Source organism: Embiotoca jacksoni, unplaced genomic scaffold (genome assembly GCF_022577435.1).
Source record: "Embiotoca jacksoni isolate LCO1_2020_lvr unplaced genomic scaffold, fEmbJac1.0.p SCAF_9, whole genome shotgun sequence".
Classification (NCBI taxonomy): Eukaryota; Metazoa; Chordata; class Actinopteri; family Embiotocidae; genus Embiotoca; species Embiotoca jacksoni.
This window is the reverse complement of record NW_027185447.1, coordinates 1,177,487-1,192,219: the sequence shown is the minus strand read 5'-3', so window position 1 is coordinate 1,192,219 and position 14,733 is coordinate 1,177,487. Positions and strand designations below refer to the sequence as shown.

The window sequence follows — 14,733 nt, the reverse complement described above, 5'->3', positions numbered from 1 at the left end:
TTCGTCAGATCTGTTGTTGTATGACGAACATGACGAGTTGAAGGAGACACCTTCGCTGTCGTAAGATGTCCAGTAACTCGGCAAAGGTTTCAGTTTGAAAAGGGCTTCATGAAGAAAGATGAAATATAACTCCAAAGAGATAATTCTTAGGAAATGAATACAAATACAGACCCAAGTGATAGTGATTGAAGATCACTGTGTTTTCGATGACTGTGGCAATTTTGGGTTGCAGGTGACACCTTAATGCAGAGAAACTTTGTGTTACCTGATTTATCTTGTTTCAGTTTGTACTTTTGTTTTCAAGCATTTAACATATTTTTCTATAATGTTTTTTTTCCATATCCTATCCGTTATCCTTTAAATCGTAAACTGTTTTTCCATGAAACTTGATAATAATATGAGTGAAATTAGTGACATATTTCACAGAATCAAAATTAAGTTAAGAAGCATTCACCCAAAAATGTTTATGTAATTTGGCTTGTTTCTAAAAAAAATGTTTATTTTTCCTCTCTTTTCCAGACTCCATACTTCACCCGTATCCAGCCATCTCAGGGGCCCATTTCAGGCGGCACACGAGTCACCATAGAGGGCAGTTACCTTAACGCAGGCAGCTATGTGTCTGTGAGCATTGGACCCCAGCCCTGCTACTTCAAAAAGTATGTTTTATTTTTAAATTGAAATTAAATTAAAATGACCCCTCAAGGGAAACTGGATCCCCTTATAGAAGATAATGGGATTTAGATAAGAATAAGTCAAATAAGGAGTACTTAAGGTAGTCAAACAAATTTCTAATTATAACTGAAGGTACTGTAGATAATGCAGGAAAACAAAAAAATGTGTGCATAAATAAGGATTCATTGTTTGAGGATTTGTTCATGTGTGTTGCAAAAAAAAATGTCATTATTATAAAGATATTAAGTGCACATGGAAGCATGTAATCAGTGTGTCAGGTTAGGTTGTGTTTGTGTGTGTGGGATCATGACTGTTTGTATTAAGTGTGTGCACCTGCTTGTTGCTTGCAGACACGCAGCACCTCGTCGTCTGCACTCACGCAGGCTTTCTCTAATCTAGAGCATGAAAAACGTCCAAACTATCACCACAGTTGCTTGCATGTCAAATGCATGGATTAGCCTCTCATAGCTAATCTCTATTGAAGCAAGCGTGCGCTAGCTTTGATGTCACAGCAGTCATTTCTCCACAGCCTCCTCACAGTAATCCCACTGACTCCACTTCAACACAACTGTTCGCTCACCTCAACTCTGTCTTTATCTGTCACACCCTAACTGTGGGACTGTGTTTATGGCATCTTGTGAAAATTGCTGGGGCACTGGTTCTTTCTGAATGGGGTTGCTATGGTTACAGGCCAGGGGACTTCAGAGGGTGGATGTTGTAGATTCTGTCTCCCTTTTTTTTTTCTTCTCTTTCTCGCACACTCTCCTCCTCTCTATGTGACTGCCGAGGTATATAGAGGCAACAATAGAATGAGCAACAGTAGATTAAAGTGCACACACACAACAAACACACATATACATGTACGCACATGGCCCAGAAAAGCAGCCGCCACTCAACTGTGCTAAATACATATTAAATAATGTAGCTACTGGTGACTGCACTCAAGACTGCAATTCAAAATGTTATTTTGCCTGTGGGACCAGAAAGCATTGACACACACACACACACACACACACACACACACACACACACACACACACACACACACACACACACACACACACACACACACACACACACAACCTCTCTCCACCCTCCCCCAGTGTTTGTGACGGATGTCGTTGATCTTTGTGAGTGCACTGATCATAGTAGGTACTGTATAAACGTCATTAAAGATGACTTGAATTTCCTGTTTTTTTTTTTTTTTTTGCTTTTTTTTAACACGACAACAAACCCATCTCACTTAAAAAAAAAAAAAAAAAAAAAAAGAGTTCAAGCTCCAGAGGAGGGTTTCCACGAGTTACAATTTACAGAGCCATTGTTGTTATTTCACATTCTTTTCAGAAATTTTGGTTCACCTCGAGTGAAATATTTCTACTTTACAATTTTTATTTTCTCTGTTTCACCTGTGTATATGTTTCAGTGCTTTTGTGGGATTAAAAAAAAAGAGCAATTCGCCATATAGACCACATTTACATGGGGCATTAACATGCTATCTGAATCTAGCTATCTTATCGGCATAAGTAAAAATTCATGTTCGCAAAAGATGAAAATCTGAGGGTGGTCTGGCTCGTATTATGATCAGATGGCAGCCAAGTGTAAATCCAATCCACACAGCGTGATCACATTCAGGAGAGAAAAAATAAAAATAAAAATCCCGTCAGGCTGGAAAGTCAATGAGCAAGTCTTTTCTTGTAAAAAGTTATTTAAAAATGAATGATGGCCGTCCATGGCTTGGGCCATATTTGTTTACAGCTCTACCAGCCACACTTAAATAATTTACATAAAGAGATATGAATGCAATGCAGGCAGAAATCAATGAAAGAGAATATTTATTGACTCCAGGGTAAATGCAAACACCCAATGGATCAGATGTTGTTGTCGAGACAATATAACCAGAAACAGAACACATGTGAATACTACTTGTAAATGGGGCCACAGACAGTACACTTTTTTTTACGTTTCTGTGTGCTGCCTCTGCCTCACATTGTGTTGTGATCAAAAGCTCCAACTCTGGTTTGATTCATGTAATCCATGAGACCAGGAGAAAATTGCAGCACTCAATTGGCTGTATGGGCTGAAGTGCTCTGGTCACACGCACAATTATCTAATCCCAGAGGCAGGTTTCATTATGATTTAAAGAGCATGAGATTAATTGTCTTTAGAGGACAGACATAGGTAATTACCAGGAGATGTCATATCAACTCTTCAGCCTTGACCTCAGTATTAAAGGAATGACCTCCCACATGAATGCAATCATTGCCTCTTTATTATCAGAATTCAGTTTTCAGAGCCATCAGACTAGAGTGTTGTTGAGAACCTCTCTCGTGTGAATTGTTTTTTTTCTCCACACTGTTTTGTCTTCAGTGTTATTTTCTGCCATCTTGTGTGTATTCTCGTCCAAGAATTCAGTATTCATTGGAAATTCCTGTGAGAAAGCTCAACCTTTTTACCCTTCAAATATTAGTTTTGAAGCCTTTCTTATGACAAAGTTTTTTGTTTTTTTGTCTGTGCCTGGTCAGTCTTTGTGGATAGTCAGCCCTTTTGGGCCAAACTATGAAATTTGCTCTCTGCCAAAATGTGTGCTGGGTGTAGAATCACCTTCCTCCAACTTTTCCTTTGCCTGTCCATCCAGGAGGAACGCCCGTGAGATAGTGTGCGTTACACCAGCTGGATTGGCACCGGGCAGTACTTCAGTCTTGGTGGACATTGATGATGCTGAGCTCAGAAATCCCGAAGTCAAGTTTAACTACACTGAAGACCCCACAGTCCTGAGGATTGAACCTGACTGGAGCATTGCCAGGTAAGCCACTGTGTTGTGTAATTACTTGCTCAGCTGGATTGCTTAGTTTTACTACAAACATTTTTAGGTCCATTTAGCTTACATTGTCCATTTGTCCAGTAACACATCTGAGAGGGATTATTTGACTGTAGCAACACATATCTGTTGTTCCTAAAATACATCCCAGCACTGTTAGAGAGTTCCTGCAGGGACGTCAATAAAATCACTGAACCGAAAGTTTCCTGCTGGGAATTTGTCTTGTAGGGATACTGAATGAGTGCTGGTTGGATATTCTCAGAAGCTAGTGGCTTCAGGAAATCAGAGTTTGGACTTTGGCTTTTACACTGCTGCTTGTGATGCAGGAGCATGAGCAGGGCAAATCTGAGGCAGCCTTCTCGAGGCAGTCTGAGCAGACTTAAATGCTGGATGAGAGCTCTGACAGCGAGTTTAGATGGAGGTAAATTGATGGTGCCTTCGGAGATTTTCCATCTGGCTCAAACGAGACATTTTTAGTGGAGGGAATCATCAGCAGCAGCAGCAGCAGCAGCCGCCGCTCGGTTCATCAAAACATGGAGGAGTGTGAGTGTGTCAGATTATACAGCCCATTAATTGTTTGAATGTGATCTGTGATTGAAGAGGCGGCTAACACTGATCAGCTGATGGTGCATGACAGTGTTACGTTTTTTTGCCTGAACTAATTCAACTGTTGCAGTTGGATGTTCAGCTTTCTCCAGCCTGTCATGCAGCGCTGTATATCACCAGCTAAATAAATAAAGACCCTCCACTACTCAGCTTTGAACATGACAGCAGCGTCACCAGTGAGGACACACACAAGCAAATAGTTTCACTTTAAAGTAGATTTACTGTGCTGGAGGGCAGACATACGCTCATATCGGTCCTTATGATGGATACTGGGGTTAGTAATGAATACCTCAGTGATTCAACCTCGGTTCTGTTGGTCTGTGGGAGGTCGGTCGATTTTGATGTTACTTACACTAATCAGTGATTTGAATTCCAATTAGGAAGCATATGTGTTGGATTTTTCTCCCAGTAGTATTAATTACTAGCACACAGATTCATGGCACCTGATGGTCTTTGTATAATTTTAGTCTTGGATCTCTGTAAGGCGATGAGGATCAATATTGTATTTTTGTCTAAAACCACCTCCTGTGATTTGTCTGTAGTTAAAATGCAGTCCAGATTGATGAATTTAGTTACACAGGAGCAAAGCAATTACAGTATATTACCCACCTGACAATTTGTCTAATATCACATATTCCGTCAGAATTCATCCTGAACGCATTTCCTTTCTGTTCAGTCAGTCCTTTCATCCCCTGTCCACTTTAATGTCTTTAGGAGTTTGGAGACAGTTGTCCCGCCCTGTTTCCTTCCCTCTTGCTTCTTTCTTTCCCTCCCTGTGTTCCTGCATTCCCTGTTGTTACTCATCAGCAGATTGCAGGAGATAGATGCAGAGCTTGTTAGAGAAAAGTGTTGATGAATCCTGCCCGGTTCCCTTTGCCCAGTACGACCGGCCAAGAAGCAGCTGAGGCCCAATCACTGCTCTGCCCACCCACTGTGAGGGTGTGTGTGTGTGTGTGTGTGTGTGTGCGTGTGTGTGTGAAGCTCCAAACTGGGGTTCTGCTTCAAGAAGCTCACTCAGGGGTGATGATCCCACATAAAAAAGAGGCATGCATGCACACATACACACAAACATCCCCGCTGATTCCCAGAGTCCCTGATGTTTGGCCCCAGATCCCTCCTCCATCTGGCTCAGAAAACCACAAAACAACTCACACACCTCGCTAACAGCAACCAAACAGCAAGTGTGTGTGTGTGTGTGTGTGTGTGTGTGTGTGTGTGTGTGTGTGTGTGTGTGTGTGTGTGTGTGTGTGTGTGTGGTGCGCTTCCAGCCAGTGGGTAATTTAGCTGATGCATTTCAACCAGTGCTCTGCGAACATATCGGTTCAGGTAGAAAGTACAACGGACCAGTGAGATGTGCTATTATATGGGTTCATATCCGCCTTATTGTCTGCCTTTGTGCGAATGCATGCGCGCCTGCAGAGCATCATCATTGTGTTTGGGAGATGATCGCGAAAGTGGATGAAAGACAGTGAAAAGAGGGGAAAAAAAGCAGGGGTGGAGAAGGAGTGCATTATCATTGTGCTCGGCTGATGATATCCCATTTAGGAGGAAGACGGAGCACTTCAAAAATAAATCAATGAGGAGTGCTCTTGTGGGGTGCTGAGGGAAGATATTTGGGCTCTAGTAGAGGTTGGAGAAGCAATTTTGGAACAAAATATTCAAATCTTCTCCCAAACAGACTGGTTAAACACAGCAGATGGGTATGAGGCTTATCGCTCCTTTAGCAAGTGCTGCCAAGGTGCCTTTTAGCAAAGCACCGAGTAGCACCACTCCTGCAGTACAGCTGCTTAATGGCTGCCATTAGAAAACTGGTTGTTCTGGGTAGCTGCCAAGTCTAAATATAGGTATTCAGGCAACAGGGTGGCCCTTCCTACGATATACTTGAGAAAAGTATTAATTTAATCAGCAGTATAAAGGTCACAGCAGGAGGTAGCAGAGCGACGTTCGTGCACACAGGTCAGCACGGATGGAGTACGGCGATTCAGCTTTTTTTTGAGTTGTGGCCACATTTTTTTCATAAATAAAAAAGACTAAAACGACTCTTTTATTTTGAAAATCTAGGGGAGCTGTAGGTTACAATATTTGATCCCCTTTGTGTGTGTTCGAAGCGAACAGGATATTCCATGAGATGGACTCCAACAGCATGCTCTATCAAAAGTAAGAAGCCTTTGATAGAATGTGCACCATTGTTGCATGTGGTATCCAGTTTTCCTCCTCTACAATTCATACATGATCCATACATCCATGCAAAACAGTGAGAGATTCTGTAGTGAAGGGACTCCGAGCAGCAATAGTTCATACACTGGAGAGCTAATGGCTCGTATGCCAGCAAGCCGGAAAGCACTGGTCAGTCACAGTCGGCTTCCAAACATCTATTGGTTTTCTCTACTGTGGCGTTTTTCTTCTCTTTGGCAGTTTGTTCTCAGGATTGTACATTATTTCCCTCATTAAAGACTCAATCAGTTAGAAAGCTTATTAGCTCGGCTACTTCCAGGACATTTAGTTCACACTGTTTAATTATTGAAAAGACAAATCTGTACCAACACCTTCTGTCTAATGAATGTCTGGAGCAGTGTGCACCAAAACAGAGGAGGGTCAAATAAAAGTGGACAGTGCAACACACCTAAGCACTATGAGGATGGCTTTTTTTTGTCTTTTTTTTTTTTTTTAATCAAGGGCTCAAATTCAATTTTTTTTAGTTTTCCAAAGTTGAACTTGAATTGAGGGATTATTGCAGGTTACTTCACCCCCACAAGCAAGTGCAATGATTACTGCGATTGTGCGGAAAATAATGAATTAACCCCCCAATTTTTTTGTCTTTAAATGACGGTGCGACTGAGTCTTATGTTTGTTTTATTCGTTTTAAGTTAAGTCTTCAAAAGTATCAAAAACATATGACTTTCAGTCAGAGGAGGATTTGACCAAAGAAAAGGTGAACACAAAAATAAAGAGCAAGTTGTAAAAATAAGAAGAGATGGCAAGAGAAGCAGGGAGAGCAGACAGAAAGAAACACTTAACAACAGCGGTTGGATTTCCCCAGCTATCTCTGGGAGTTTGCTCTGATTGTCTTGTTGTCTGTTCCCTGAAGCATGTACCTGAGCTAAAGAGACTCACTTAGACAAAGAGAGGAGCAACAGGGACAGAGGGACTCAGTACAAATATACATCAAGCAGAGGAGAGGGGAGGAGAGGAGGCTCAGGACAAACAGTGTTGTAAGAAGTGCAGCATTTGTGGCAATAGCATAAACATCAAATACAAAAAATAATAATTTCAGCGTGGCCCTAAGTGTTAATCAGATGTCTTCATCTTTCTTGTGGAGACCACAGTAACATTGTGCTCGGCCCCTTTTTCGCCTTCTGTTCGCTGTTCATGACTAAGCACAGTTTACAGTATATAACACATTCAGCCACAACAAAGGTTCACAAAGTTTTCAGACCATGTACCGCTATGTGACAAACCACATTTCTCAAGTACAACTTCCCACTGAAAGATATTAGCAGTTGCGACGTGTTGTGACGTCACTCTATTTGGCTAAGCACAGACACAATGTATTATTCAATTATTTAAATGATAAAAACAGCTAATTTTGACATCTTTGTAATGTAATGTGTGAATGTAAAATGAATTTCAATTATAGTTTTTTGGAATGATGAATACCACCAGATAGAGCCTCAAGTAACGTTCAGTTTTTATTCCATCTGATTGACAGATTTGTTGAATTATTTTAGTGTTCATTTGGAAGGCTGCGATTTGTTATGCTCTTCAACCGTACTGAGTTTTACTGAGCTGTGTTCCTGATATTTTGTCGACCTAATTCATATAAATGGGGTGGGCAAAATATTAGGAACACTTCTGACCTCGTACGGTTTAACAGCATCACTGCATACGCAACAATATGTTCCAAGGGACCAGATTATTATGATGCTATGCACTAATATTAATGTATGATACAGCAACATGATTTATACAACTGAATGGTAGTTTTCCGAACTAATAAACCAGGGTACATTCTCATAATGTGATACAGAAAACTCATTTTTGTTCTTAGTTGAATGAAGGACATTCAAAATAATAATAACAGAGTCTCAATGTAGGTTTCACAATATTACAATTTAAAGTTAACAACATTTGTTAGTCTTCTCTACAGAACAGACTTGATTTGTACAAAATTAATTCCACCACATCACAGCAGAGTGTCACAGTACTCAGTCAGAGTGAATTGAATTGTCTCACTTCCAGTTATTTAAACTGTATTTGGTTGTTGAAGATTACAGCGCCGCAGTAGAAATGACATGAATACAAAACATTAATGCACATATTATGTTAAAGTTAAACCAATCCAAAAAAGATACTGCTACATTTCTGTCAGCTGTCAAAATGTCAATCAAAGACTTGATGTCACTCATGACATCTACAGTCACATCTCACACATGATAGTGTTTAAGAAAAGAATGAAAGAGACGATTTCACAGCCGGTAATGGGCAACCTGCCAAAAGAAAAGAAAAAATCACTGAGAAGAATTGCCAGACCTGAAGCCTTTTATCTCCCTACAATGCAGGAGATGGTACGTCTACCTTTATCATTCACTCCCTGTCTCGCCCTATCATTACCAATTGCTGCCAATGTGAGTCGTGCTGGATTAGAGAGAGAGATGAATGTCTGGCGTTAGCCAAACGGGCTCTCTATCCAAGATATTAAGAGGCTCTGTCTCTGTATCCTCACATTCTATCATGTCCTCTGCTGTTGGTGCTTGTACACTAAGTCGTTCTGGATAAGTGTCAGATTAATGTAGACTAAGAAAGGACACCTGCATATTGCAGAAGTCAGTGGTAATACATGGTAAACCACGAGTTTACCTTGGTATCCTTGTGTGGTGGAGGGTTGAAGACTCAACAAGCCGGGGCAGTAAGGCCTAGTCAAAGCCTCAGTGAATGGGAAGATGCCATGAGAGAATTTGTAGTTATTGTGTTGGCTTGTAAGGCCTGTGGATGTGTTGCCTGGATCAGTTACCTGATCCTGCAGGGCGCTCGGGTTCCCCAGATTTACCAGCTAGTCTGACTACAACAGTACAAATTCTACCGTCCCTCACTGGGCATACGTTGCCCCATCCCAAGCTTGAATGGTGCAGGGACAGAAAGGATTGTCAGCTCCAGCTGTCACATCATAATCCTACAATTTAGAAGCAGTGGGTCATCGGTGCAGTCACCGCTCATCTGCTTGCAGCTGCAGAAGCTAAAAATGAACATACCTGTGGCTTACGTCTCAAATGTTAGAAAGTCCAAGAGATACTTTATGTCTGTCACTTTCACATGGAGGCAATGCAGGGAGACTCAGAGGCTTTCTTAAAGCCAACAAAGTTATCCTGAATCCTGGAAGAATGGCAGTAAAGGAACAGGGATAAAGGGATAAAGGACAGGGAGAGCACTACAGCTTTACATGGCCAGCTGCTGTCGGGATTTTTAGGGCTCCACTGTGTACAAGTACATATTGTACATAGATGATTATCAACATACACCAAAATGTATATTTTTAGGAGGGTAAAGATCCAAAACCTTCAAAAGTAGCTAAAATAACAAGAGGCAGGTGGTGAGCAGTGACAGTGAAGCCATTACCACCCTCAGCAGGATCCCCCACAGAGAGCCGATATCTCAAGCTGCAGGGGGAGTAAATCTTAAAAACACTCGTCTTTAAGGTGTAGATGGTGGAGGCCGCAGTCAGGGATCTCTGAGCGTGAGAATTACGTTCTGGTAAAACATCCGCAGAGAAATGAGATCCCTTTTTTCTGTAAGATCTGACTGCAGGTGTTGGCCAGTCAAACTACAGGCTTCACTGCTGTTTTAAAAAAAAAATGCTTCAGCATCCAATGTGCAGTAAAGGAACACCACATTGTTTATTTCAGCCTTTTATTCCAGACGGCAGTGATAGAGACTACAGTATGCCTCCTTCAGGCAGTGAGAAACCTGCAGAAAGACACATGATAGGGACTCTTATAAACTATATTTCTCAGGCTCAGACCACCTCGCAGCAGTGAGGAGCAGGAATCTTCGAGCAGAAAACAGAGTACCGTACTCAAACGCTGGCACTGCCTCCGTAAAACAAAGAGGGCATCAGGAAAGTAAGACATCTCTCAAGAAAACCTCATAAATCCAATTTAAGTGTAGCGGTGAAAAGGAAAGACAAACTCCATTGTCTTTACAAGTGTCAGGAGTCCTCTTTGATAAAGATAAAACTGTTCCATGAACTTCATGATCCTCCCTCAGTGCTCATAAACTTGCTATGTTGGAGACACAAAAAAAAATAAAAAAAAGTCCACCAATCATTTTGGTTCGCACCAACATGAGATATTATTTCTTAGTAACTAATATTTTCCAGAGACCAACTCCATTAACAGTTGCCTATTTGACAAGTAGAATTTCCTCACCAATCATCTGTGGTTTCACATCAACAATCAGAGAAATATTTTCAGATTTTATCCGACCGAAAAGACGTTTCCACACCAAGACGATGTGAGTCTGCCTTCACACACTATTCACTAACGAAGAGACGCTTTGGGGCTTCAGCCAAGTTCTGGCATCGTGATTTACTGTACTCAGTCCAGTGACCTTCATCAGCTCAAGGCAAACACATATTTACTGAAGATAGACTTGTGATTAAACTCTGTGCAGTATCTCTGAGGATCCCCCCCACCCTCCGACTCCGTTTCTCACTCTGCCTCTTTCACTTTCTTTCACACATACGTTCTCCCTTTCATGGTGATGCTGAACTACACAGTAATATGTGTTTGTTACTGCCAATGTTGATTATACTCCTTACAAAACTATTCAAGTCTATCTTCCCATCATACTAATTTACAAAAATAATTATATTTTTGATTTAAAAAAAAAATTCTACCTCGGTTACATTTTTGTTTGGAAAGTATGTTGTAGAAATTTTACTAAATAATGTATTGCAGTTGTTTTTTTCACCTGGTTTCCACTTTTGAAATCCAGTCGCTGCTTGTAGCACCCACAGCAAGATATTTTGATGGTTGTTTTGCCGAAGTACTTAGTTAAGGTTAGGGAAAGACTGGTCTTAGTTTCATCCAGTAAAAGTTGATGGTGCCTTGAAGCACATGACACTATTGCTGTGTTCCAAATGGCTTACTTTTGTGCACTAACTCACAATCTTAAGTGCATGAGTGCGTTCACACTGTCAGGTACAGGAACGTGCAGTGCAGTACAAGTACCAGGATGATCCACTCAAAACGGTCCAAAGAAAAGTGTGAAACTCTGTAGACTTTCCACCTTAAACGGTCGCCATCTTGGCTGCGTAGAGGAAGGAGAGGGACCACCGATTTAAATAATTTTCGAATGAAGGCGTCTGAGAAAGTTGCAGCTGTTCCTGAATAAAACTGTTTCATTTAAATTACAGCTGTTAGACAGAAGAACCAGTGTGTTTACTGAGTATGTTAAACAGAGGGTGCCAAAACATGTTAATTAAAGCTGCAGATATGTTGGCGGGTGATGTATTCATAAGCTGAGGTTACTTCCAGTCAGGGCAGAACAATGGAGTGCGTTTTGAAACGGCACTACCCTGTCTAAGCTCCTGCACTACACAAGTAAGAGTCCTGACCTGGAAGAGCACTATTTATTAGTGCACTACGGGAAGTATGTCATTCCGAACACAGCATATGTGTTCAAAAACATTTAAACTTCCTCTCCTGCCATCGATTAAACCCCTAAAAACTCTGCTTTGTTCATCAAGGTTTATATATTTAGAATTTTTTTTTTTTTTTTTTATAGAAAAAGAAAACCCTTATGAGCGGTTCAGATGTAACTACACCTTTACTTTAATTGGCTGCAACCAATCAAAATTTGCATGGAAATGGATTATACCTGGAGGAAGTCTCTCACCGACTGAGCATTTCTTTTGAACTCTTACCCTCTTTTGTGGCCTCTTCTTTTTCTCATCTACAGTGGAGGAACTCTGCTGACAGTGAGCGGGACCAACCTGGCAACCATTCGAGAACCAAAGATCAGGGCCAAGTATGGGCAAGCAGAATCCTTTCATGTAAGTACTGATGTGACTGACACACACTCGCAGCACAAACACACACACACACACACACAAATACCTGCATACACAAGCCTTTATACACACATTTAAATTCATAAACACACCCAGGCACACGGTATATTCGGTATGCATTATTCAGATTTACACATACACACATACATATATTAAATGTCAAATACTTTCAGACAGTCTCTCCATGAACATACCTACAAACAGCTACTTGTATGATGCTGAAGGTGGCAGACAGTCTCTCTGTGTGTTGCTCACGTCTCCTCTTTCTACCGCGACAGCTTCAGACATCTAACACTACCTCAGGCTATTTAGCTTTTCAAATGTCACTGCACCACATGGGTGTCTGTGTTTCACTCACCAAAAAAAAAAAAGACTCAACATGAGAGACTCTGTGTGTGTGAGTGGAATGCTTGGAAACATTTTTGGGGAATAAAGAAGAGGGGGGGGGGGGGGGATCCACCTAAAAAACTGAAGTCCCATTTGAAAAGTTGAAGAGTTTCATCAGTTCTATTGGTAATTTTCATGAAGCATTTTGGTGATTGTCACTATGAGTTGAAGCTCTTTAGTTTTCAGGGGGAAGAACTGAGCATCAAACAACACTAAGGCACTTCAACCTGCCGATAAAGCTGTCACTTATTGAGGCAAACAGCCTACACGGTGCATCCCACACAGCGCTTTATCCAAGTGCTTTGCACTTAAAGGACCATTCTGATGTTTGTGAATGTTGTCGCTTATTCACAACAAATAGCAGTTACATTTTCCACACATTCCAGACAGATTTTGGTTTCCTTTTATTCCAGTACAATATAGCAATTAACTAGCAGAGACTTGTGTGAGATAAATAATGGAGTGTATCTGCATTTATTTAAAACAAAAAAAAAAAATTCAGGTCCCACGATTTGGATCCCAATCTTATAAACTACAGTATTTATCTTCCATATGCACAAATTCATGGTTGCAATTTAAAATACATTTGTAGTAAATTGTCATAAACATGCATGGTCCTCAGAGCTGTCCTATAAATTGATGCAAACTTGGCCATGACATCATGTATTCATGTATTCTCCAGGGCAGTGATGTAAATACTCAGGTACACGCAAAGGCACAGAGCACATTGGCTTGTATTAACAGTTGGTCATAAATTTGCAACCAATTTACATTTGCAATGGGTCTAACAGCACTGTAGTTTCACAGGGCATTGACTTACACAAAGGATGGGTTATTATACCCAACAGATCCATTTTAAAAGAAAATTATTGCCTGCAGGTTATTTGTAGTATTTCTAAGAGGCAGTGCTGCCTGTTATGCTCAATATCTAACCATCGTGTGAATAGAACTATAACGACAATTAGTATTTGAGTGTTTAAAAATCTTTAAGGAAAAGTGTTCAGATTTGTGTCAATGTGGCGTAAATATACAGTAAATCTATTCAAAGCATACTAAAGGAATTTCCCTTTTCCGTTCCTAAGATTACACAAGAGTCTGTTCTTTTTGCGTGCTAACAGAGCGCAGCACAGTGAAGCAGGGTGAAGCTATAACTTTGATGAGTAAGTATTCCAAGCTATGTCGCTTGATCGACACCAGCACCTGAGTTACAATCATGTTTTTGAATTTTTGGGGGAACAAAGAGAAATCGCAGGGAGCCAAATATGGCAATTAGGGGTGGTGGGGAGTGATAGTGTTGTTAAGGGAGAGAGACTTGTGCATTTTCAACATGCGCCTCAGAACGTCACAGCACAACTCGGCGTTCACAGTCTGACCCTGTGGGACAAGTGGGCGGTGCACAATCCCATGCATTTCAAAGGGAACCCACCTGGTTTCGCTCCTTATCTGAGGCGCCTTCTTTGTTCTTGGACAGCGATGTTTTTCCCCTTTCGAAACGCCACTCAAAGCACCTCGCCCGACTCGTTACAAATGCAAGACGAGTGCTGATGTTGCTCAAGTGGCGTAACTTAAAGTACTTACAATTTCCACTTGCTCCGTTTGCGCATAACAGGAACAGTCCCTGGACTTTCTGATCGCCACTCGTATATGATACGTTCTCACGGTGACTAACAACATCCATTTAACTCTTTCTTGTTCTCTGTGTCTCACTTTCAGAACTGTACAGTGTACAACAACTCAGTGATGGTGTGCCTCGCTCCGTCAGTGGCGGACTCAGAGCTTAGTTTTTCCGACACTGGCACCGGCCCAGATGAGATCGGGTTCTACATGGACAACGTGAACGCTCTGATGGTGGTCAACGAGACATTCAGCTACTACCCCGATCCTGTCTTCGAACCGCTGAGTCCCTCTGGGGTACTGGAGCTCAAACCCACGTCGCCACTTATTCTCAAGGTCAGAACAGAAGGGCATAGAACTATTTTTCCAGTGCTTTTCTCTACTTAGCTGTACATTTCAGTTTATTTTTCCAGTCCTGTAATCTGATTCTGATGCTGGTTAGACAGCGTGCAGTAGGAATAGGACTGTTGACGCCTTCACAGATTTACAAGTTATCACATTTACTTGGTGTAATTATTTTTTTTTCTCAGTATGCTTAGTTGTAGATATAAAGTTATTTGAGTTGCTC

General features: G+C 41.2%; 1 protein-coding gene across 2 annotated transcripts in view; it reads left to right on the top strand.

The window, feature by feature from the left end:
• LOC138193533 (plexin-A1-like) overlaps window positions 1–14,733 on the top strand; it is a 261,016-nt gene that overhangs the window by 198,804 nt on the left and 47,479 nt on the right. For both annotated transcript variants that reach the window (XM_069141669.1, XM_069141668.1), the window contains exons 15-18: window positions 520–656; window positions 3,308–3,475; window positions 12,053–12,146; window positions 14,265–14,501. In XM_069141669.1, the coding sequence (XP_068997770.1) occupies window positions 520–656; window positions 3,308–3,475; window positions 12,053–12,146; window positions 14,265–14,501 (636 nt within the window). The remainder of the gene's footprint in view (window positions 1–519; window positions 657–3,307; window positions 3,476–12,052; window positions 12,147–14,264; window positions 14,502–14,733) is intronic.